The sequence below is a fragment of the Petromyzon marinus genome, chromosome 36, assembly GCF_048934315.1.
Source record: "Petromyzon marinus isolate PM22_M1 ecotype Great Lakes invasive population chromosome 36, UKy_Petmar_22M1.pri1.0, whole genome shotgun sequence".
NCBI classification, from domain to species: domain Eukaryota; kingdom Metazoa; phylum Chordata; class Hyperoartia; order Petromyzontiformes; family Petromyzontidae; genus Petromyzon; species Petromyzon marinus.
In genome coordinates, this window is record NC_133702.1 from 10,765,062 (window position 1) to 10,786,863 (window position 21,802).

Here is a 21,802-nt window from a genome sequence, read left to right on the forward strand (position 1 = left end):
CAGTCCATCTCGCACACTCAGATCGTTCTCTCATAGAGCTCCCTCGTCATACGGGATTCTGGACCATAGATCAGTACCGGAGGGACCATCGACTTGGAAAGGCCTCGATCCTGGGCACTGTCACTATGTGGGTAGGTGGTCATCGCTCACTTTTAAATGAAAGCAAAAACAAAAATGTTTTCTTCACACATTGTTAGCGGATTCAGAACAAGTTGGGAAATAATGCCTTGCACAAGCGTGGATTCTGTAACATTTGTCTTTGCAAGTATTTAATGAGCAGTATGCAAGCTGACGGGCAGTTTTCAGGGAAAAATGCGTTTGCATGCTTGCAAATTGTCGTCTTTGCTCTGGTTTGCGTCTCCAAGATCTAGATAAGAACGCTTTGACCAATGTGGCCGTTGCAGGGCGAGGCTTAAGCCCCCTAGCAGCAACAGGTTCGGTTCGTACTGGATCGGCTTCATAAGCGTTATCATGCCCACCTCCTGTTATGGACGGACGGACGGACAGAGCTAACGCGTGCACGTTTCCAGCCCTGGTTAGAAAGCGTTGGAGAGTCGTGATCGTAAAAACAGCATTATTCCGGTATATAGAAAATCGAACACACATTTCCAAGGTCCCTTTTTGATGCCTTTTAATTTCGTCTCTTTCAAAAACCTGCTGACCCGCGGCGCCAAACCCGACCCGTTTTCCTCTCCCCCCCCCCCCCCACCCCGTTGCGCAAATCCCGAGCCGAATTTCCCCATCCCGCCTGTGCCAAAGCGGAGCCGCCTCGCACACCCGCCGCGCGTGGCCGCGTCAGTGCCGGCCCGCGTCGTTCAGCCGCGCCAGAGTCCCTTCGAGGAAGGGCCCCCCACTCCCCGAGGCTTTCCCGTGGCTTACCAGGTAGAGGTGGAGATATCAACTTAACTCCCGAGTGACTCCGCGGGGCCACGGGGAGAATGGCTCGTGCGTGCGTGCGCCGTCACGCAATTGAGTGTGAGGAGCGAGGGCGTTTGGTAGGTTGGGGCACACGGGTGACCAAAACATCATGGTGCCCTTCTCGCTGAGATTGTGTGCCTCCCTCGCTCTCTGCGTTGTGCACTCTCGGCATCTCTGTCTCTCTTGAGCCATCTGTCAGTCTGTTTCTCTGTCTGTCCCTCTAAGTTCTATATTTTTCTGTCAGTTTTGTCTCTGTCTCTCAATGTTTTTTTTTGTATGGGTTCCTACAACTGTACCTTTGTATTTCTCCTTCCTCTTGTGTCTCTTTGTGTTTAACTTCGTTTTTTTTCTACATCTCTCTTTGTCTCCGTGACCATATTTATCTGCGTTTGTTTCTTGCAGTGTTTTTTTTCCGTGTCTATATCTGGCCCCTCCCTATATCTCTCTCTATTTCCCTCTGTTTTTATTTCCCTCCCCTCCCCCATCTGTATCATCTTGGCACCCTTCATACATTTCCCGCCCGTACCGTCACAGCTTTGCTCCCTGGGCTGCCACATTATTTTATCCCCCACCCCCGAGGCCGTACCCGGACCTCCCCTCTCCACTGATCCGTCGCAGCGCGGCACCACTTCCATTCTTTTTGGGACAGCGTTTTCAATGCCCCGTCATCTCCACCACTTGCGGTGCGTTTATTACAAAGCCACGCACGCAGCCGTGGCGGTGACCTCTGCCAAGCTCTGCCAAGCGCAGCCAACCTGCTCCCAAACGTCTCGCCTCACCCACACACGGCACAACCCCACAACCCAGCACCCAGGCCCCACCGCAACACCACGGCACCATTCGATGTCACGTTGCCCTCGAGAGCACGGGGTTCAAGTGCGGCGCGCTTGCGTCCAGTTCGATTCCCGAATGCCCAGTCCCGGCCCCGACACTGCCCCGTCCGGCAGGAGAGACGCGCCGCCGTCTCTGTATTTAATTGTCATGGGGAGGGGAGGACGCACGAGGATGTGTCTGTGCGTGTATTAGTGGGGAGCGGTCGTGCAGCGGTTAGCGCTACGCTGCGCAACGAACACAACGACCCGAGTTCGATTCCCGCTCACGGCCCACACCGGTGACTATTATCTGAACCGGTCCTGGGCCTCCCCTAGGTCGATTCAGCCTCAAACGGGTACCTGGTGCCGTTTGTAAACATTGCCACTGGGGAGATAAAGGCGGCCGGGCGTGGTGTTGGACACCCACCCCATCGTGTGCCGTGCCGGCCTTCATAGGTGCTCACTAACAGCCTGTTAGAGGCTATACGGGGGGACCATTGTCTTTTAGTAGTGAGTTCAACTATGTCGCAGACGTACACTTGGAAGCAACACATTTATTTAACACCAACGCACGGGGTAACTCCCCCTTAACAGAATAACAACTTATGCTGGTGACCACCAGGCTAACTACACTAATTACAACGTAACTGGCTACTACAGACCGGGACCACAACTCGGGTCCAGGTCCACGTGTTGGAGACGAGGAGAACGTACAGAACGTAGATGAAGGTTTCTTCAGGATGAACAACAACGCCGGCCCCTCTGGGGGGACCCGGCTTATATTCCCTGCGGCGTGGCTGGCTCCGCCCTTGGCCACGCCCACCTTCCAGAATCCTCGAGCAGGATCTGGACCCCGAACACGTGACCATCCCTAGCCCCCACTCGGGGCCCCTTTGTAGACTTAACCGGTCACGTGGCAACCAGAGTGCCACGGCCCTTACTAACCCCTTTCCGACGGCCGGCACTCCCACACCCTGTCCTGTAGGGGCTGGCACTGCACGCCAAGCGTGGTGCCATCCAGCGCTCTCAAGCAGCGCTGACCGAGCCCCTCTCGGGCCGCTACTGCACCCACACCCACGTGGTGTCCACGATGTCGCTACACCGCACGCCGTGCCACTCTAGGGCCGGCACTACACAGTGATATCCCGCGACGTAACTACATTTTTGTTGGGGGCCGTCCATAAATGACGTCACACACCTGGGGGGGGGGGATCAGACATTTGTGACGATGTGTGACGAGAGGGGGGGAGAAATGTGACGTCACATCAAAATGCGCAACTTTAAATAAATTTAGACAACACGTTCTACTTAATGAAATAGACTTTTTAATCAATGTTTCCTCCTACGTCAGAGTGCAGTGCCACATAAATACGCACTGCAATGACAATAGTTTAAAGCGATTTGAAGCATCTTTTATTTTGGGGGGGGGGGGGGGGGCAGAGCTTTGTGACGTCATATTTGAGGGGGGGGTCTGACTTTGTGCGACGCCGTGTGACGAGGGCGGGGGTCAAAAATCGTCCAAAAATCGCGTGACGTCATTTATGGACGGCCCCTTGGGGGGCATCCCTCGCTGTCATCTCAGAACCCCTCGCACCAGCGACTACCGTCCGCGAGTATTCACGCGCGTACCTTCTCATGAGCGGAGTGGCCGTGTTTACACAGTTTTTCTACTTCGTCCTGAGACGGCTATAGAGGATATAGGATAGACACACATATATACACGTAGTCTTAATCCATCTTGTAATCGTGTCCTCGTGTTGTACGGAGTGGCCCGAGAAATACCCGGCCACTCGAAATCGTTTACAGAATTTGTACACGTTTGTGCAAACAGCGTTAGCATTGGTTAGCACGTGCGTGAGTGTGTGAGCACGTGTGTATGTTGTGTACCCGTGTGTGTGTGTATATACGCGTGCGTGTTCACGTGTTGGGGAGTGGTGGCCCAGTGGTTAGCGCACTGCACTACGAAGCCAGTAACCGGAGTTATATTGCCACTCACGACCCATAATTGACAGCGAATATTTGATCCGGTGATGTTCTTCGCCTCGGTCGACTGAGCCTTACATGAGTATCTGATGCTTTGGTATAAACATAAGCACTGGGGAGACGAAGGCGGCCGAGTGCGGTTATTGAACACCCACCCTCCACCCCTCAATATGTGCTCACTAACAGCACCTGCCCCAACAGTCTATTAAAGGCTATGTGGGGGATCTTTGTGTGTCGAGGGGGGGGGGGCGATAGTGTTGCGGTTAGTGCGCTGCCTTGTGAACTTTGTATCTCGCTGTTGGGCATCCATCTGCCGGTATGGACGTGTGCATGTACAATACTACTGCTTGTGTTGTTGTCACGGTCGGTGCCGCTGTACCGCTCTCTCCCGCGTGTTTCCAGCTTGTTGCGCGTGTTGTTCGGCACGATTTCCGACGTTTCGCGCCACGTTGCTGGGGGCGTCTTCTCCAGCTGATTTGAATCGCTCGCGTTTTCTCTCTCGGATTATACAGCCCTGCTGGCTGCTGCTGCTGCTACTGACGTTGCCGATTGGCTCGGTTCTCGAGACGTACGTCGGCCCGGAACGTCGGGACATTGGTGCCGAGCCCAAACCCGCGGCACAACCCGAAAACACGATCAGAGAACCGCGTGTGCGTGTCGAACGTGCAGGTTGCGTGTTGCGTCTCGGTGCGCGCGTGTGTGTGTGTGTGCATGGCAATGTGTGCGTTGGTGGGTGTGTGTGGGTGTGTGTTCACGGGGTGGGGAGCGAACCCGACGACCCGCGTTCGATGTCCGCTCACGGCCAACACCAGTGGCGATTATCCAAACCGGTCCTGGGCCGCCCCTAGGTCGACTCAGCCTAAAATGACGACCTGATTTAAAGTGTGAAAGTCGCTACTTGGGAGACGAAGGTGGCCTGGCCACCTACCCCCCTTGTGTGCCGTGCGGACCTTGTTCGTACTGTATGCTGAACTTCTTTCGCACTGCACACAACCAACCGTGCACATCGGAGGTGCGGGGGGAAGGACAACGAACTATAGACACCAAATCAGTTCTAAAGAAATTAGTTTTCAATCTAGATGTTAGAGAGCATAGCTTCCAGTGGCTTCCTAATATCGAAAGGAAGAGCGTTCCAGACGGCCGCAGAATAGACGTTCGCTAACAGTCTGTTCAAGGCTTCACATACAAGAGGATCCGTCATTGTGTTGTGAGTGTGTTCACGTGTCCATGGTTCTGGTTAGCGTGATGGAGTGAATGTCGCCCGTGTGCCAGTCGGGCTCTGATGACTTCTCTGTGCGCCGGTGGGTGCGGTGCCGCGGTGGGGGGTGGGGGTTGAGCGATGTGCGTGTTCGGAAGCAGGGCCGCCCACAGGTGGTGGGGTAGTGGGGGTGGGGGGCAATTTTCCCAGTGCCTCACACAAAACGTGGACCCCCCCCCACACACACACAACGGGCCTGCAAGGACTCCAGTGGGCGGCCCTGGTTGAGAGCCACACGCCTCCTCCCACGGGCGCGAGTGCACGCGTGGACCCCAGCCAAGGAGGAGGAGGAGGTTGTTTTGTACAGACTTTGTGTTAATAAATGATCATAAAACACTGCGTCGGCACCACCAGCACTCATGGGTCGTATTAAATTTTCAGTGTGTGTGGCCCCCCGTACGACGCGAATGCCCTAATTCTGTTCCATTAAACAGAGGCGAGAGGTGGAATCCGCCGCGGTCTGCAGTAAGGGGAGATGGGGACTGAGGGAGATGGGGAGGAAGGGAGATGGGGAGATAAGGGAGATGGGGAGAGAAGGGAGATGGGGAGGAAGGGGGATGGGGAGAGAAGGGAGATGGGGAGAGAAGGGAGATGGGGAGAGAGGGGGATGGGGAGAGAAGGAGATGGGGAGAGAAGGGAGATGGGGAGAGAAGGGAGATGGGGAGAGAAGGATATGGGGAGGAAGGGAGATGGGGAGGAAGGGAGATGGGGAGATAAGGGAGATGGGGAGAGAAGGGAGATGGGGAGGAAGGGAGATGGGGAGAGAAGGGAGATGGGGAGGAAGGGAGATGGGGAGAGAAGGGAGATGGGGAGAGAGGGGGTGGGGAGAGAAGGAGATGGGGAGGAAGGGAGATGGGGAGAGAAGGGAGATGGGGAGAGAGGGGGATGGGGAGAGAAGGAGATGGGGAGGAAGGGAGATGGGGAGAGAAGGGAGATGGGGAGAGAAGGGAGATGGGGAGAGAGGGGGATGGGGAGAGAAGGAGATGGGGAGGAAGGGAGATGGGGAGAGAAGGGAGATGGGGAGAGAAGGGAGATGGGGAGAGAAGGCGATGGGGAGGAAGGGAGATGGGGAGAGAAGGGAGATGGGGAGAGAAGGGAGATGGGGACTGAGGGAGATGGGGAGGAAGGGAGATGGGGAGATAAGGGAGATGGGGAGAGAAGGGAGATGGGGAGGAAGGGAGATGGGGAGAGAAGGGAGATGGGGAGAGAAGGGAGATGGGGAGAGAGGGGGATGGGGAGAGAAGGATATGGGGAGGAAGGGAGATGGGGAGGAAGGGAGATGGGGAGATAAGGGAGATGGGGAGAGAAGGGAGATGGGGAGGAAGGGAGATGGGGAGAGAAGGGAGATGGGGAGGAAGGGAGATGGGGAGAGAAGGGAGATGGGGAGAGAGGGGGTGGGGAGAGAAGGAGATGGGGAGGAAGGGAGATGGGGAGAGAAGGGAGATGGGGAGAGAGGGGGATGGGGAGAGAAGGAGATGGGGAGGAAGGGAGATGGGGAGAGAAGGGAGATGGGGAGAGAAGGGAGATGGGGAGAGAAGGCGATGGGGAGGAAGGGAGATGGGGAGAGAAGGGAGATGGGGAGAGAAGGGAGATGGGGACTGAGGGAGATGGGGAGGAAGGGAGATGGGGAGATAAGGGAGATGGGGAGAGAAGGGAGATGGGGAGGAAGGGAGATGGGGAGAGAAGGGAGAGAAGGGAGATGGGGAGAGAAGGGGATGGGAGAGGGAGAGAAGGAGATGGGAGGGAAGGGAGATGGGGAGAGAAGCGGAGATGGGGAGAGAAGGAGATGGGGAAGGAGATGGGAGGAGAGATGGGAGAGAAGCGAGATGGGGAGAGAGATGGGGAGAGAGGAGAGAGGGGAGAGAAGGGAGATAGGGAGGAAGGGAGATGGGGAGAGAAGGGAGATGGGGATAGAAGGAGATGGGGACTGAGGGAGATAGGGAGAGAGAGATCGGGAGGAAGGGACATTGAGAGAGAGGGAGATAAGGAGGGAGATGGGTGAAGTTAGGAAAACGGGGAAGAAGCGAGATGGGGGGGGGGTAGGAAAAGAGGGAGATGGAGGGGAGAGATGGGGAGAGAAGGAGACGGGGAGAGAGGGAGATGGGGAGAGAAGGAGACGGGGAGAGAGGGAGATGGGGAGGAAGGAGATGGGGAGGAAGGGAGATGGGGAGAGAGATCGGGAGGAAGGGAGATTGAGAGAGAGGGAGATAAGGAGGAAGGGAGATGGGGAGAGGGAGATAAGGAGGAAGCGAGATGGGGGGGGGTAGGAATAGAGGCAGATGAGGAAGGAAGATGGGGAGAGAGGGATGCATTGTGTATTACAGACGGTGCAATGCACAGGCGACCCCACGGGGAAATAGCGGTATACACGGGAAGAGCGTTCGGCATTCATGGGCAATTTTTGGGGATATTTTTATGGATGTGCCAATATAAAATATATACGTTTTAACAATAGTGATGTATAGCGCTTGTTATATTTGTACAGCGTAAAGAAAATACAACGTATGCCATCGCAAGCTGCAACTGGGCCAAGTTTGGTCTTCGTGGAAATTTCGGGGTTTTTGTTGATGAATTAAGCGAAGAAAATAAACCACCCTCAATATTTCAAGAGCCGCATGCGGCTCGGGAAGCCCCAGGTTGCCCGACCCCCCAGTTAGCGGAACGAGCCCGGTATTTCGAGGACATGGGTTTCTGGCTCAACAGCGAGAAATTGTCGAGACGGAGGCAGCAGGCAAAGTGAGTGGATGCGTGAGACAGTGAACGAGGTGGTGGGGATGGGGGGGGGGAGGTTGATGGGGTGAACGAGGGGAGGGGGGGGTGTGGAGGACCGCGCTGCGCTACGAACCCCGGCGATGACCCGAGTTCGATCCCTGCACACGGCCAAACACCAGCGACGATGTATCTGTACCGGTCCTGAGCCTCCCCCAGGTCGACTCAGCCTCAACCTGGTGGGGGGTGTAAACATCGTCACTGGGGAGACAAAGGCGGCCGGGCGTGGTGTTTACCCCCACCACCCTCTCTCTCACCAGCTCGTGTGCCATGCCGGCCTTCATAGGTGAGTCAAGATCCAACGAGTCTGTTACAGGTTACATGGGGGAGGGAGGCGAGAGAGTCGCCCCCGTGTACGGCGGACGGGCGCGGAAGATCGTAACCAGCACCAGGATGCGAGAGGAAGAGCACGAGGATCGTGGCACAACAAAGCGATTAAACCCGGAGAGGCTTCGCGTGTGGTGCGGTGTCTGGCACTGCCGCAGAGGAAGCAGTTCAAAGCTACTTCCTCGCTCCTTCCTGACACGAACCAGCCAGCAGTCGTCCTTAGTGCAGTCGTCCTTCACGAATTTTCAGACGGGTGGCGTTGGGTGGGGCAACTTTCGCCGATGGGACATCATCAGTGTGGGGGAGGTCGTCACACATTTCAAACCGTTGGGGGTTTGACACCACGATGGGGTGTTTTCGCATGTTTGTGTATTCATAATACATGTCTTTTTGAGTTATATCGCGTAAATATATAAAAGTGTCGTTCAACCCGCCACCACCCGTGGACACAGCCCATTGGTAAGGTTTGTCACTTAAACAGAACATGCCACTAGCTTCACCAGGCAGCAGCTAGTTGTAATTACTGGTGAAACGTCGTACTCAGATTGTGAATGTTGTGGCTTTGCTCTCCAAACACACCGGTGTGCTGTACTGGTAACGAATTAGCATGTGTTGTTTTCGTGACAAACCTTACTCATTGTCTGTGTCGGGTGGTGGCGGATTTAACGGCACATTTAAACACTCACGCGATCTAACCCACAAAACCATGTATTATGGGTGATATTGGTCGCGAAAGCCTCTGACGTGTTGTATTTTGTCAGAGGGCCGCACGCCAGGGGCCTCCTGTAGTCCGCGGACCTTGCGACGAAGAACACCCGCGGAGTCCGTGAGCCGCCGGCCGAGTAATCTCACTTGTCCAATTTCTCAATGTGGCCCTCAGCAGAACTGTGAATGATGTGATAACCATTGGGAAGTGATTCACTCTCGTTGGCCGTGGAGATAAATCGGAGCTACTAAGATGTTTGGTACCTTGAGGTGGGACAGTTTTCTGGACTCGCTCATGGATGATCTGGCCAAGAGGGTAAGTGTGTGAGTGTGTGTGCTTGAGGAGTGGTAGTGCAGTAGCCAGCGCGCACTGCGATTCCCGGCCACGGGCATCATTGGTGACGATACTCGCCTGTTCCTGGGCGTCTCCTAGGTCGACTCGGCTGTCAATAAGCACCCGGTGAAGTGCGGAAACATCGACACAAAAAGGCGGGTGGAGCGTGCTTCTAACAGCACCACCCCCAATCGGTGCGCCGTCCCTTCGCCGATGATCGCGAACAGCACTTGCCCCAACAGCCTCCTAAAGCCTACACGGGAGATTGGTGTCCTTGTGTGTGTGAAGAGCACAACCCCACCGATAACGCCTGGGTCCGCTCCCATGACCTCATGCCGGCGAGTCTTCGACATTTTAATTCAGCCTCAAAGGGCACGCAGTCTGGCATGAGCGCCGTCGTGAGGGAAACCGCTACTGAGTTGCCGCTGCTGCTGCTGCTGTGCACGAGTTCATCTCCACACACACACATCTTGCCCGTGTGTATTTATAGCTCCAGGGTTGACCAGCGTGCATCCCTGCCTGGCGCTGTCTCGTGCGCTCACGTGTGTTCCATCACACGCATACACGCGCGCACAAGTGTATACATCATAGGTTATGGAATCCGCTACCATTAAAGATCCCCCCCCTATAGCATTTAACATGCGGTTGGGCAAAGTGCTGTTAGCGAGCACCTATGAAGGCCGAAACGGCACACGAAGGGATGGGTGGCCAGCAACCACAACCCGGCCACTTTTGTCTCCCGAGTGGCGATGTTTACACCTGGCACCCTGTACTCATTTATGGCCGAGTCGACCTAGGGGAGGCCCAGGGATCCGGTTGAGATCATCGTCACCGATGCTGTCCGTGAGCGGGGAATCGAATTCTGGGAGCCGGGTTCGTGGCGTCGTGAGCGGAGTGCTCTTACCACTACGCTCCCCGTTGCCTGTTGTGTACGCACACGCACGCGCCCACACGTGTGCAGCAGCACCAGGCGCTCACGTGTACCCCGAGGAGGCGAGGAGGGCGAGAGGCAAAGCTGTGCAAAGAGAATCTCATCAATATTGCATCGCTTGCACCGCGGCCGCTCCGCCTGCGCGCGTAACATCCGGCTGCTGCTGCTGCTATTGCACGTGCCCTATAAAAAAATATATCAGGGATAATTCATTAGATTCAACTTACGTGTGTGTATATATATACATCCATCCAGTGAGCTCGTTACGATACAGCAATGCAATCCCGAGGAATTGCACCGCTCGCTTACGCAGATGCCTGAGCGGCATTAGAATATTTTTTTTAAAATCATATATGTTTGGGGTTCGGGGGGGTGGGGGGTGATTCAGAATCTTTATTGCACAATTAGAATCTCTATTTAGACTGAATGAATTCGATTAACTATGAAGCAATTTTTTCCAACAAACGTCCAGTAAATTCAATTGTCACCGATGTGATGGTTGCCCTGCAGTACCGAAAACAAAAGACCGGTGGCATACGGGGTTATAATGGTGGTGGTTCCTGCCACCCCACCTACCCAATAAACATGCAACAACGTCGGAACCAACGTTGCCATGCGGTTGGGAACCCTTGGCCTCACCGTTCGATCCGACGGTTGATCCAATCTGCCGTGTCTACTGGGTTGGAATCCCCAGTGCGTGTCACGCCGTCTCAAAACGGTTCACCGGTTCTCTTTGTGCGTCAGCGACTGTGGACAAGAGACATTTCTTGCTGCGAGCTCTGCCCTACTTTTCCAAACGTCCCACTGGGTGGTGGCCACGCGATGGGTCAGAGGCACCGGGCTACTGACTAATGAGCACAAATCTGCAATTGCCTCTCCCATTGTGTAGTGTTTCACGTTGTCGGTCTTTGATATAAGATAAAATAAAACCTCAATTACCGTACCAACCCAAAAAAGTGCAATTGTGTGCAACCAACGCTTAAAAATACATTGCTGACATGTTTACATGACTCAGAATTGTCGGTGAAGATCGGAGAAAATAAAGAATGCTTCGATAAACACGAATGATGAATCAATCGCCCACCCTCCTCCCCATGACCCCAAACCGCACCGCGGCGATTCGACGGATTGTCTTAATTCAGAGTCCACGATTCGATTCAAGAACCCACTGAGATTTGGTCTCTCGTGGTTGCAGGGGTTACGGGGGCCCATTGCTCGAGGCGTACGCGAATCCCTAAACATTTATTCTTACACGTGGGGGTCAATCCACGTACAGTCAGATTCATCATCAACACCACCAGCAGCAGCAGCAGCCCTGATCAATCTACTGCTGGATGAAGGCATCCACAGGTCGATCCTGCCAAGCAGTAATCCCGCACCCGACCTTAAAAATCAATACTATTCATGGGTGAATCGATGCATGGTGACATCGCTGACAAACACCAACAACTCTCCCAATCGCAGATAGATCCTGAACGTGGAGAGTCGTGCGGCGGTGCAGTGGCGTTTATCCCGCACGGCACAGCGGCAGCACTCGGGCAGTTCACGGCTGCCACCGTTCGAACCGGGCACGTGGAGAATGTCGAAGTCACGTGTTGCAGTAGCTCGCGCTGTATTGCACCACACAGCGGAAATAAAAAAAATACACACCACAGAGAGAAACCTTGAAAAATATGTCCATCTAACAAAATATATCAATCAAATCGCATACACTTTCGTCGGAAAATATAATTATACAATATTATAATTCTAAATATTATAACTTATAATTCTAGTAAATATTATAAATAGTGATTATATTATTACAATTATTAAAATAAATATTATTACAAAATAAATAAAATGTTGTTATTGCGGTGCAAAACCGAATAACGCAACGCGGGTATCTCGTTGGCCGAATAAAACGGGGTCGCTACGATTTACGCATGCAATCTGGTCCATTACGTAATTGCCTACAGGTTAGCGGTCCTAATTTGCTTCTCGTTTGAACTAAAAGCAGGTAAAGGGGCTCCCTTCCCGCTGCGATCGAGCAGCGTGCAGCCTCATCGACACCGTCCCGGGCAAAGGGAATCCATCAATAGCTAACGAGGGCGCTAATGGCCTCGTGCGCGACACGGCGACGGAGCGAGTTCTGCGAGGTGGCTGTGAGCCGTGACAGGTGGCGTTTAGACTCGAACCCTCTCAATGACCCCCCCCTCCTCCACCCCCCGTGGTCCGGGGCCCCTTCCTGAGGTGGGGACTGGGATGGAGCCCTGGGGGTCATAACTGGGGCCATTCCTGCTCCGCTCCCACTCTCTCTCTCTGTCTCTCCTAGGGTTTCCGCAGTGAGAGAAAACAAATCGCGTTAATTAGGCGGATGCCCCAGCAGCCCGAGATGGATGGACGTCGACAGAGGACCCGGGGGAGCGCCGCGATGTTTGTTTAATGAACTTCTCGCCTCAACCGCGAGTGCGGTCCGGCGTGAAGCACCGATGAAGGCGAAACGACCCCACGAACTGCCTCCCTGCCGGGGCAGCGGGCTGGACGGTTGTGGAGCCTGTCTCTGTATGTCGTCTCTCCGATTCTCTGTCTCGATGTCTTCTGTGTTCCCCTGTGTGTGTCTCTCTCTGTCTCTGTGTATCTGTTTGCCTCTCGTTGTGCCAATCTCTCTCCCTGTGTCTGTTTACCCGTTTATTCGCTGGAGATGAGAATTTTATTTTCTAATAAAAAAAAATTATAACAAAATTTGTTGCGTTTAAAATATATGATTCTTTCAACGTTAATTTCCAAATGAAGATAACATTTTAAGTTGTTCATATTTGAAAGCGCTGCAACACCACAGTCTGAGTTGTGCCTCGGGGAGGTCTCGGGGTGGCTGTGAAGGCGTCCGAGTGAGATACATCCCCCTTCATTCAATGCGATTAGCATCGCATTTTAGCCACGCCGTTTGAGACCCATTCAGGACGGTGAAAAAAAAGGGCGCCCGTGGCTGTAACGAGGCGATGTCACAAGGCGAGGTTGCACCGTGCAAATAGAGTAGGTCACGGCCTACACGCTGTAGGAGGAAACAACAGCAGTGCCGATGGCAGCATGTGCAAGCAAAAGAAGAATTAACAACGAACACGAGTCACTTCTAAATATTCCATTTCAAGGGATGACTGATCTTTAATTGTTCTTTAGGCTTTCGTCAGTGTCAAAGGGGTTGTGTAGTGTGGACTTTAGGGTCATGGGGACAGCATTTGAGTGATTTGTTGTTTTGTAGTCGTATTGTTTTATAAATGACTACCGTTGTTAGATAAAACAGTGATATCACTTTCACGGGAATGCCAATAAACACGACGAGCTTTTTCTTAATTAGAACACCGTCAGTTCAGAGGTCACTCACAACAGCCCTGCCTAGTTGAGATGTCGCGATCCGCCACTGGCTCCAACCTTTATTTTTAATGGGCAACAATTGTCTTGGTGACACGGAATTGGTTTACTGTATTTGAGCGACGACCATTTACCCCAGGACTCACTGGATCACACATCGACCCCAAACACAACGACCAGGGCACAATCAAACCAGGTCACAAAACGCGGTGGTTAGATGTGAGCCATATAGATCTTCTTTTTCAGAAGCGACCTGGTCACAAATGATAGCTCAACAAAGTGACTTATCGCGTGGAAATGTATTGCAGCGTCATACTCTAAACGCGTGTTTCTAAATGTGGAGGGGAAAACCGGAGGACCAGGAGAAAAATCCACATGCCGACGGGAAGAACGTGCAAACTCCAAATAAATATTATGCCTGCACCTCCGATTAGCACGGTTGGCTATGTATGGTGCGAAAGAAGTTCAATAATATATAGTGGCCGAGCTTGCTCCACCCCCAATAGGATCACCCCTCCACCACATCGTGTTCCGTGCTATTTTCCGTTTTGGCCCAATTTCCATGTCTTGTCTCACAGAGGACACATTAAGGCCCGGTAACATTAACAATCCCTGCGTCCTTGTCACAGAGAAATCCTGCAATTAAAACCTCGTGTAACCGCAGTTCCCCAGACTCCAGCCATTACAATGAGGAGGGCTCTCAAGGGGGGCCTGACCTCATCCAAAGGTGAGTGGGGGGGGGAGTTCAACCGTGGTTTGTAAGTCTGCTTCCCAGCTCGTTGTCGCCCTCTCGTGGTCATGTGGGGCAATGCAAACGTCAACGCGGCATGAACATGCGACTGACTACGACAGCAGTTCCCAGCCGTGTTGGTATGGAGCCCCCGAAAGGATAATCCACTGTCCCCCCCCCCGCCCCAGGTTACTAAGGCCACAATACATCGATTGATCACACGTCCACGCCTCTCGTTAACGCGGTGTTTCACATTGTGTATGAGTGTGTTTTCTGTTCCGCATTGTCATCACGATCCATTGGCAAAGAACCCTTATGTATGCATGAAATGTGAAGCGGACACCTACGGGTTATCTGCCCCATGGATCGTGATGGTGATGTACGTTGAACTTCTTTCGCACCGGAACATAGCCAGCCATGCTAACCGTAGGATGTCCACTGCACATTTCGTAATTTCTCTCCACTTTCCTCTGTCTTGTGTCAATATGCTCAAGTAAGGCACACCTTCCTGGTACCAATCTCTCATGCTGTCAAGTCATTCTCTGGCAGGTGTTAGACATGAGTTTCAGTTCCACGCACGTAAAAAAAAACCTGAAACTCATGTTTACCTGAAACTAATGTGATTGTAAGGAATTTGTATCATGGTGTGTGTGTGTTTTGTTACCACAACATGTTGCTGACGTTCCCCACGCACATTTTAAAAAATAATCCTGCACGGTATCCATGCCGCAGCATGCTGCCTACGGGATGAGAGCCAGTGTCACGGTGTGAAATGAGGATGTCCAGCGTGCGCAATCCATGGCGTGCAGGAGTGGATGGTCTCAACCAAAAATCGGAAACCTGCAGCTCCAGAGCCCCACGAAGCTCTTTAAGGACTGCTGCTTCGTGCCGTTATTTATTGAGGACCCACCGTCTCGTGCTCACCACATGTGCATTACGGCTCTCGAAATTGAGTTTGTTTTACCGAATAAAACAAAAATGTTTCTTGTTACTTTGGTTGTCGACCTCTGGATCTCGACTATCGTGGGGGGTAGCAACATGGGTTCAAAGCCAGCCTTTGGTGGAATAAATGTTATCTAATAAATCAGCGGTCACGCTTCCCACTGTTTGAGATGCGTGCTCTCCCGAGATGAGTCTACGAACCCAAGCCAGATATTTCACTCGCCGATACCACCTGCAGGTGGCACAGATTATCGGTTCCAATGTATTGGGGTGGCCAATCACCGCGAGTCATGTACTAACCATTTGAATTGAGTGGGGTTATCAACATAAATCACTCTCAGCCATATCAGCGCATCGGTGCTTCTAAAGATATGCTACCAAATTTGTATCTGGCCTATGGACTATGAATTGAGAGGTTTCCGCCCGGAGTGGCGGGGGGGTTGTGCAATGCTTTAGGAATTAGTGGTCTTTTGTGATTGGCCACAGCCAGAGGGGTGGTGTATTTAACGGAGTCCACGATGATGGCCTACCCCTAAGCCATATCCCACGGTGCTTCATAATGATCAATCTCGCTCCTGCACACGGGCTCATTGCATAGCTCCATCTCAACCTTGGATATCCTACGGGACGTGTCCCTTGCGTTGGCTGACTGCTCCACGGAAGCACGGGGCCAAGGTGGGAAAATCGAAAATAAATAATTGACGATGCAATCGATAAATTTGTACCGATACACAATCTATTGATATTTTCAATTATATCTCTCCAAAGTTGATTCCAGGATCGTGAGAGATGGCGGCGACTTGAATCGGCTGTCCGAGAGACAGATTTCACCAGTATAAAATTACGGGTATGATGAGTTTCTAGACAAGCAATTAGCTTTTCTTTAAGGTAGGGTACAACGCAGTACTCCGATACAAAGTGTATATCAAGAGTTTTTCCATGGGTCTTACCAACTGTTGTGTGGACATCAATGTTTCCCGAGACACCAACACAAAGGTTGTATCATCTCGAGTAGAGGCCGACCGAAATTCGGTTTCGGCGCCGAAAGTTGGCAAATGGCCTCTTTCGGCAGAGTTTCTGTTTCGGCCGAAGCCAAAAAGTTTACTTTCGGTTTACTTTCGGTTTCGGCCGAAAACAGAAATTCAGTTTCGAAATTAAACGTTTGTGCAAAAAAACGGATTACAAGTTTTAAAAAAATGTTTTATGGTAAGAAAATAGTTAACACCTTACAGCACGCACAGGGCCTCTTATGAGACAGCAGGTGAACACCTCCAGCCAGCCACGCATGTACATCCATGTCGAATGGTGCGTCTGTGATAACTCCAAAAGTAGGGGGGGGGCTAAATGACATAATGGTGTTGGGGGCATGAGGAGGGCAGGGGAGCGGAGCCCGGATGTCAGCGCCACAGACGTTGAGAAGATGAGCAATGTCTACTGCACGGAGGAGCTGTCACCGAGGGAAGACGAACACAAGGCGGTTTTGGTTTAACTGTGTGGAGGTGGTGTAGCCAACGACAACATAGTACAAGAGGTGGCTTCGTTTAACATGCATTTGACAAGGGTTCAAAACCCCAAGTTACATTACACATGGATGATGGGAGGAAATGCACCCGAATACAAATTGAGAGCACGGGTGCTGCATCTGCCAGTCATCGCGGTTAACTCGTAATACCACCTGGGTCTGTCTCGTGACAACCTGCCACTACGATGCGTGACGCGGCCTCCAATCGCATCGATCCTGGCGCAAGTGCCGTGGTGATGTGACTGCCACTCCGTGGCGAACGGCGGCCATTATTCTTGCATATCCCCGTGTGACCGTGCACGTGTCTGTGCGGGACTGTGTTCGCCTGTGCGGGACTGTGTTCGCCTGTGCGGGACTGTGTTCGCCTGTGCGGGACTGTGTTCGCCTGTGCGGGACTGTGTTCGCCTCCGCGTATGTCCGAGGTGCGAGAGTGCGTGTGTGTGTTTGTGTGTGTGTGTGTGACGCGTCAGTCCGAGCAGGTGGCGCGTATGATGCTGATCTCCTCGACGGGCCGGTCCTGAGCCACCGTCTCGACGAGCCCGATGCGGTTGACCGTGCTCATGCCGCGCGCCACGCGGGCGAAGATGGAGTGCTTGCCGTCGAGCCACTGCGTGGGCCCCAGCGTGATGAAGAACTGGCTGCCGTTGGTGTTGGGCCCCGAGTTCGCCATCGAGATGATGCCTGCACCTGTGTGGTGATGCGTGATAAAGTTGAGCGAAGAACCGATGTTTTGCCTCCTGTAATTTTGAACCCAAGTTTATCCAAATTGTGCTATCGGGAGTCGTGCCACGAGATGTATCCTCTTGCATTTCTCAGAGCAGTGCAACGCTTCGTGTTGGAGAATGGCCCACGGAAGTGGATATCGCAGAGCAACCTCTGAGGACCATTCAAGTGTCCTCTGATATAACACAGAGTAGGGGGCAGCTCACCTGCTCTGCATAGGAAAGTGAGGTTCGTCACATGGCATTCAAAATGAGATGTTAATCCTCAAGAACTGGAGTTCATCCAACCTAAGTGCAGAACCAAACTGAAAGTGATAAAACCATCACCTTGCTAGACAACAGTTGATAGCCCGGTTTAATCAGACACCTGCCTAGTTTCGAACTTAGGATGTCAGTGGTACCGGCTCAGCACTCTGACCTCTTAGCCAACACCCCTGATCGGACACACGTGTCGCGAGCACAAGTATCTTTTATTTGAATGTATGAATTGTTTTGGGTCAACTCACCTGTGTGCTTCAGGTCTGGGTGGATCTCATCTTCGAAGTGTTTTCCATAGATGGAAGCTCCTCCTCGGCCTGTTGAACAGACACACAGACCCAGCCGTGTAACTACACAGAGCGTTTGAGGAAAGTACTGTTCGCGAGCACCTAATGAAGATCGGCATGGCACGCGAGGAGGCGGCCAGCAACATGCCCGGTCCCCTGTCTTCCCATTGCTGTTGTTTACACATTGCGCTTGTAATGCTAAGGTGAACTAGTAGAGGCCCAGAACAGGTTCACCGCACACAACTGATTTTGTGGCTGGGAATCCAATTCAGGAGCCAGATTCAAAGCGCAGTACACTTAAGAAATCGCACGCAGAGAAACCCAGTATACAAAGAACCCCCGTATAGCCTTAACCGACTGTTGGGGCAAATGCTGTTAGCTGGCACCCCAACAACAAAAACAAAGATCCTCCATATAGCCTTAATAGACTGTTGTGGGAGGTGCTGTTAACGAACACCTATGAACCCCGGCACAGCACACGTGGGGCTGAGTAGCCAACACCACGCCCGGCCGCCTTTGTCTCCCCAGTGGCGATGTTTACACACCGCACCAGGTACTCATTTGAGGCCGAGTGGACCTCCGGGAGGCCCAGGACGTGTTCAGATAATTATGTAACACGATTTTTGTTCCTGGGTAGTCAGTGTTATTTTCTAATTGCTTATGCCTCAAAAGTATAGAAAATGGCTATTATTCCCCACAAACTTTGCTTTTGTGACCAGGACTTTATGTGAAGGAATGACACAAACGCACACCACGTTTTCTCATTGAAAATAGGTGAATTTCAAAATATCACTGTCCTGGTCACAAAAGCAAAGTTTGTGGGGAATAATAGCCATTTTCTGTACTTGAGGCATAAGCAATTAGTAAATAACACTTACTACCCAGGAACAAAAAAAGATTGTTACACAGCCACCGGTGTTGGCCGTGAGCGGGAATCTAACTCAGGTCGCCGGGTTCGTAGCGCAGCGTACTGCTTCACTACTGCTCCCAATACACACTTCACCACACGCACACCTATCCATGAGCATTACTACAGTTTGTAAAGAAGCGTAGGGGCCTCTACGCATGAAATGTGTACTCTAACGTGCCCTTTGCTTTATGCAAGAGCCAATGTTCAATGAAATGGAAAGGACGATTCAAGCTCTTGAAGTGAGGGTGCTTTAGGAGACTCCTCTGCATTGCCTACACGACACACAAGACCAATAATGACAGCTGCAAGAAGATCGAGGCAGAAACTGGAGGGGGGGAGTAGAGAGACACGAGAAGGGAACGGTAGGAGCGTGTGCGGAGGGGAGTCGAGTGAGGAGTAAGGTAGGCGAGTGTGTGTAGTAGAGTGAGAGGAGAGGGGAGAGTTATAGAAGTGCATGAAGAGGAATAGTGCGGGGAGAGCGCATGGAGGGAGGTAGAGCGATGAGAGGAAGGAGAGTTCGTAGAGAGGAGTAGAGTGATGTGAGAGAAGGCGTAGGAGAGATGTTACCTGTCCCCGTAGGGTCTCCGCCCTGGATCATAAATCCGCGGATGATCCGGTGAAAGCGAGTGCCATTGTAGTAGCCGCGCCGCGCCAACTCAGCAAAGTTGCGGCACGTGCGAGGAGCGTGCATCCAGTAGAGCTCCAACACCACGGTGCCCATCCTGCACCACACGACGGACATTCAATATACAGGCGACATACATACAACACACACGCAATATACAGCTGAAGTACACGCGACACACATGCGATATACAGGCGACATACATACGACAAATATGCGATATACAAGTGACGTACATACGACACATGCGCAACACCGCCACGGATGAGAGCGACTACCGACAAAGCCATCGACACCTCCAAGAGGATTGGCATTTCAAATGACATAGCCATCAATTAACTCCTTTACTAACTACCATTACTGATATCTCCACTGCTAACAAAGATACAAATCCCCCACATAGCCTCCAACAAACTGTTGGGGCAAGTGCTGTTAGCGAGCACCTATGAAGGCCGGCACGGGCACACGAGGGGGTGGGTGGCCAGCACCACACCCGGCCGCCTTTGTCTCCCTAGTGGCGATGTTTACAAACCGTTCTAAGTACTAATTTGAGGCCGAGTCGGACCTAGGGGAAGCCCAGGACCGATTCAGATAATCGTCACTGGTGTTGGTGGCCGTGAGTGGGACTCAAACTCGGAGGGCCAGGTTCATAGCGTAGCGCGCTAACTGCTACACCACCACTCCCCCACACAGCACCAGTGACATTAACCTCTACTAAGATCACTTACCACTTCACATACACAACTCCACCAACATCACCATGGGCAGTAACCACCACCGCATACGCCATCACTGAAGATACAACCAACACTCGCACCACCAATAACCATCACCACCGATCACATCACCACCGCTGACATTACCACCACTACCATTTGCAACAAAGACAAAGGTGCCCCATATATCCTTAACAGGCTGTTGCGGCAAGTGCTGTTAGCGAGCGCGGCGCACGAGGGGGTGGGTGGCCAGCACCACGCCCAGCCGCCTTTGTCTCCCCAGTAGCCATGTTTTTACACATCCCACCAGGTACTAATTTGAGGCCGAGTCGACCTAGGGAAGGCCCAGGACCGGTTCAAATAATCGTCACTGGTGTTGGCCGTGAGCGGAAATCGACCTCGGGTCACCAGGTGCATAGATTCGCCAACAGCTACACTCCTGCTCCCACCACTGCCAGCACACACGACAAAAACTGCTCACACCATCAGCAATTTCGATGGCGGTGGTCTGCATGCAGGGGCCTCACGTTGTTTCCAGCGTGATGGTGGAAGGCTGCCACGTCTCGGAGGGGAGGCCCGACATGCTGACTCGGCTGGAACTCCTGCAGCACAAGGGCCAGGTCGTGAGCCAGATATTAGTGGGATCACACACACACCAGCCAGGACGCATATACTGTTCATCATGAGCCACATTACACACACCCCACAACTCCTATACACCAGCCAACACACCCCAGCCAGGGTCCCAACACACCAGCCAGAGTCCCAACACACCAGCCAGGGTCCCAACACACCAGCCAGCGTCCCAACACACCAGCCAGGGTCCCAACACACCAGCCAGCGTCCCAACACACCAGCCAGGGTCCCAACACACCAGCCAGCGTCCCAACACCCCACCCAGGGTCCCTACACACCGCGCGTGGAGCCCACACGGCCCCGGGGAGAGTCCCGTTGGAGTGGAAGGGTCGGGAGACGCTGGGGGAGCCGGGATCGAGGGAACCCCCTCTCACCCTGTAGCAGCGGCGGCAGCAGCAGCCTCGTGGAACCCGGCCGCGCCACGCCGACTCGTGATTGGCCCCTGAGCCGGGCACGTGATGCGTCGTGATGACGTATATAGTAAGGAAGTCAGGGAGGCCAGGTCGGCCATCTTGCGTGGGTAAATAAATGAATAACAAAATACAAGTTAAATACATTAATAATGCTGTAAAAAAGTTCTAAATTGACAATTGATTTGTTATCAATTACTTGGTTATTTTGTTATAAGTTAATAATACATCATTAGTGGATTAATACTAATTTAATAATACATTGGTGATACAATAATACATTATATTACATTTTTTTACGAGTTATAGATTTATAATAAATAAAATTACCCTCCCCCCCCCCCGTTTTCAAAATAGAGTAATTATAAGAATACAAATAACATTGTAGTCCTGCAAAATAAGCTTACCCGGCCTTTTGTGCCAGTGTTGTCTGGCGGGATTTGTTTAAAAGCGGCAGTTTTTGACATGACAGTGAATTCGCGGTGTGCCATAACAACAATCGGTTGGTACCATTTGTGGCAGTAATAATACAGGAGTTGTGTTAAGCTGTTCAAACACCAAATATAAACCTTTTGCAACGCATCAAGTACTGCGTTAACCACACGTACACCTGTTTTCTTGCCAGAAAGGGGTAAAACCTATTGTTATTTTTCATA

The 21,802-nt window shown here is 52.3% G+C and overlaps 1 protein-coding gene across 2 annotated transcripts; it reads right to left on the reverse strand.

Moving 5' to 3' along the window:
- Positions 1-16,855: 16,855 nt before the first annotated feature.
- Positions 16,856-21,237, reverse strand: PPIL1 (peptidylprolyl isomerase like 1). Of its 2 annotated transcripts, none has more exons than XM_032966427.2 (5): positions 21,015-21,156; positions 20,628-20,702; positions 19,327-19,481; positions 17,811-17,879; positions 16,856-17,269 (listed from the first exon to the last, which is right to left on the reverse strand). In XM_032966427.2, the coding sequence occupies exons 2-5, from the start codon at positions 20,681-20,683 to the stop codon at positions 17,049-17,051; spliced, it is 501 nt and encodes a 166-aa protein (XP_032822318.1). In that variant the 5' UTR covers positions 20,684-20,702; positions 21,015-21,156; the 3' UTR covers positions 16,856-17,048. The 2 variants fall into 2 exon arrangements, with proteins under 2 accessions (XP_032822318.1, XP_032822316.1); XM_032966425.2 differs by having other exon boundaries at positions 16,914-17,269; positions 21,111-21,237.
- Positions 21,238-21,802: the final 565 nt, after the last annotated feature.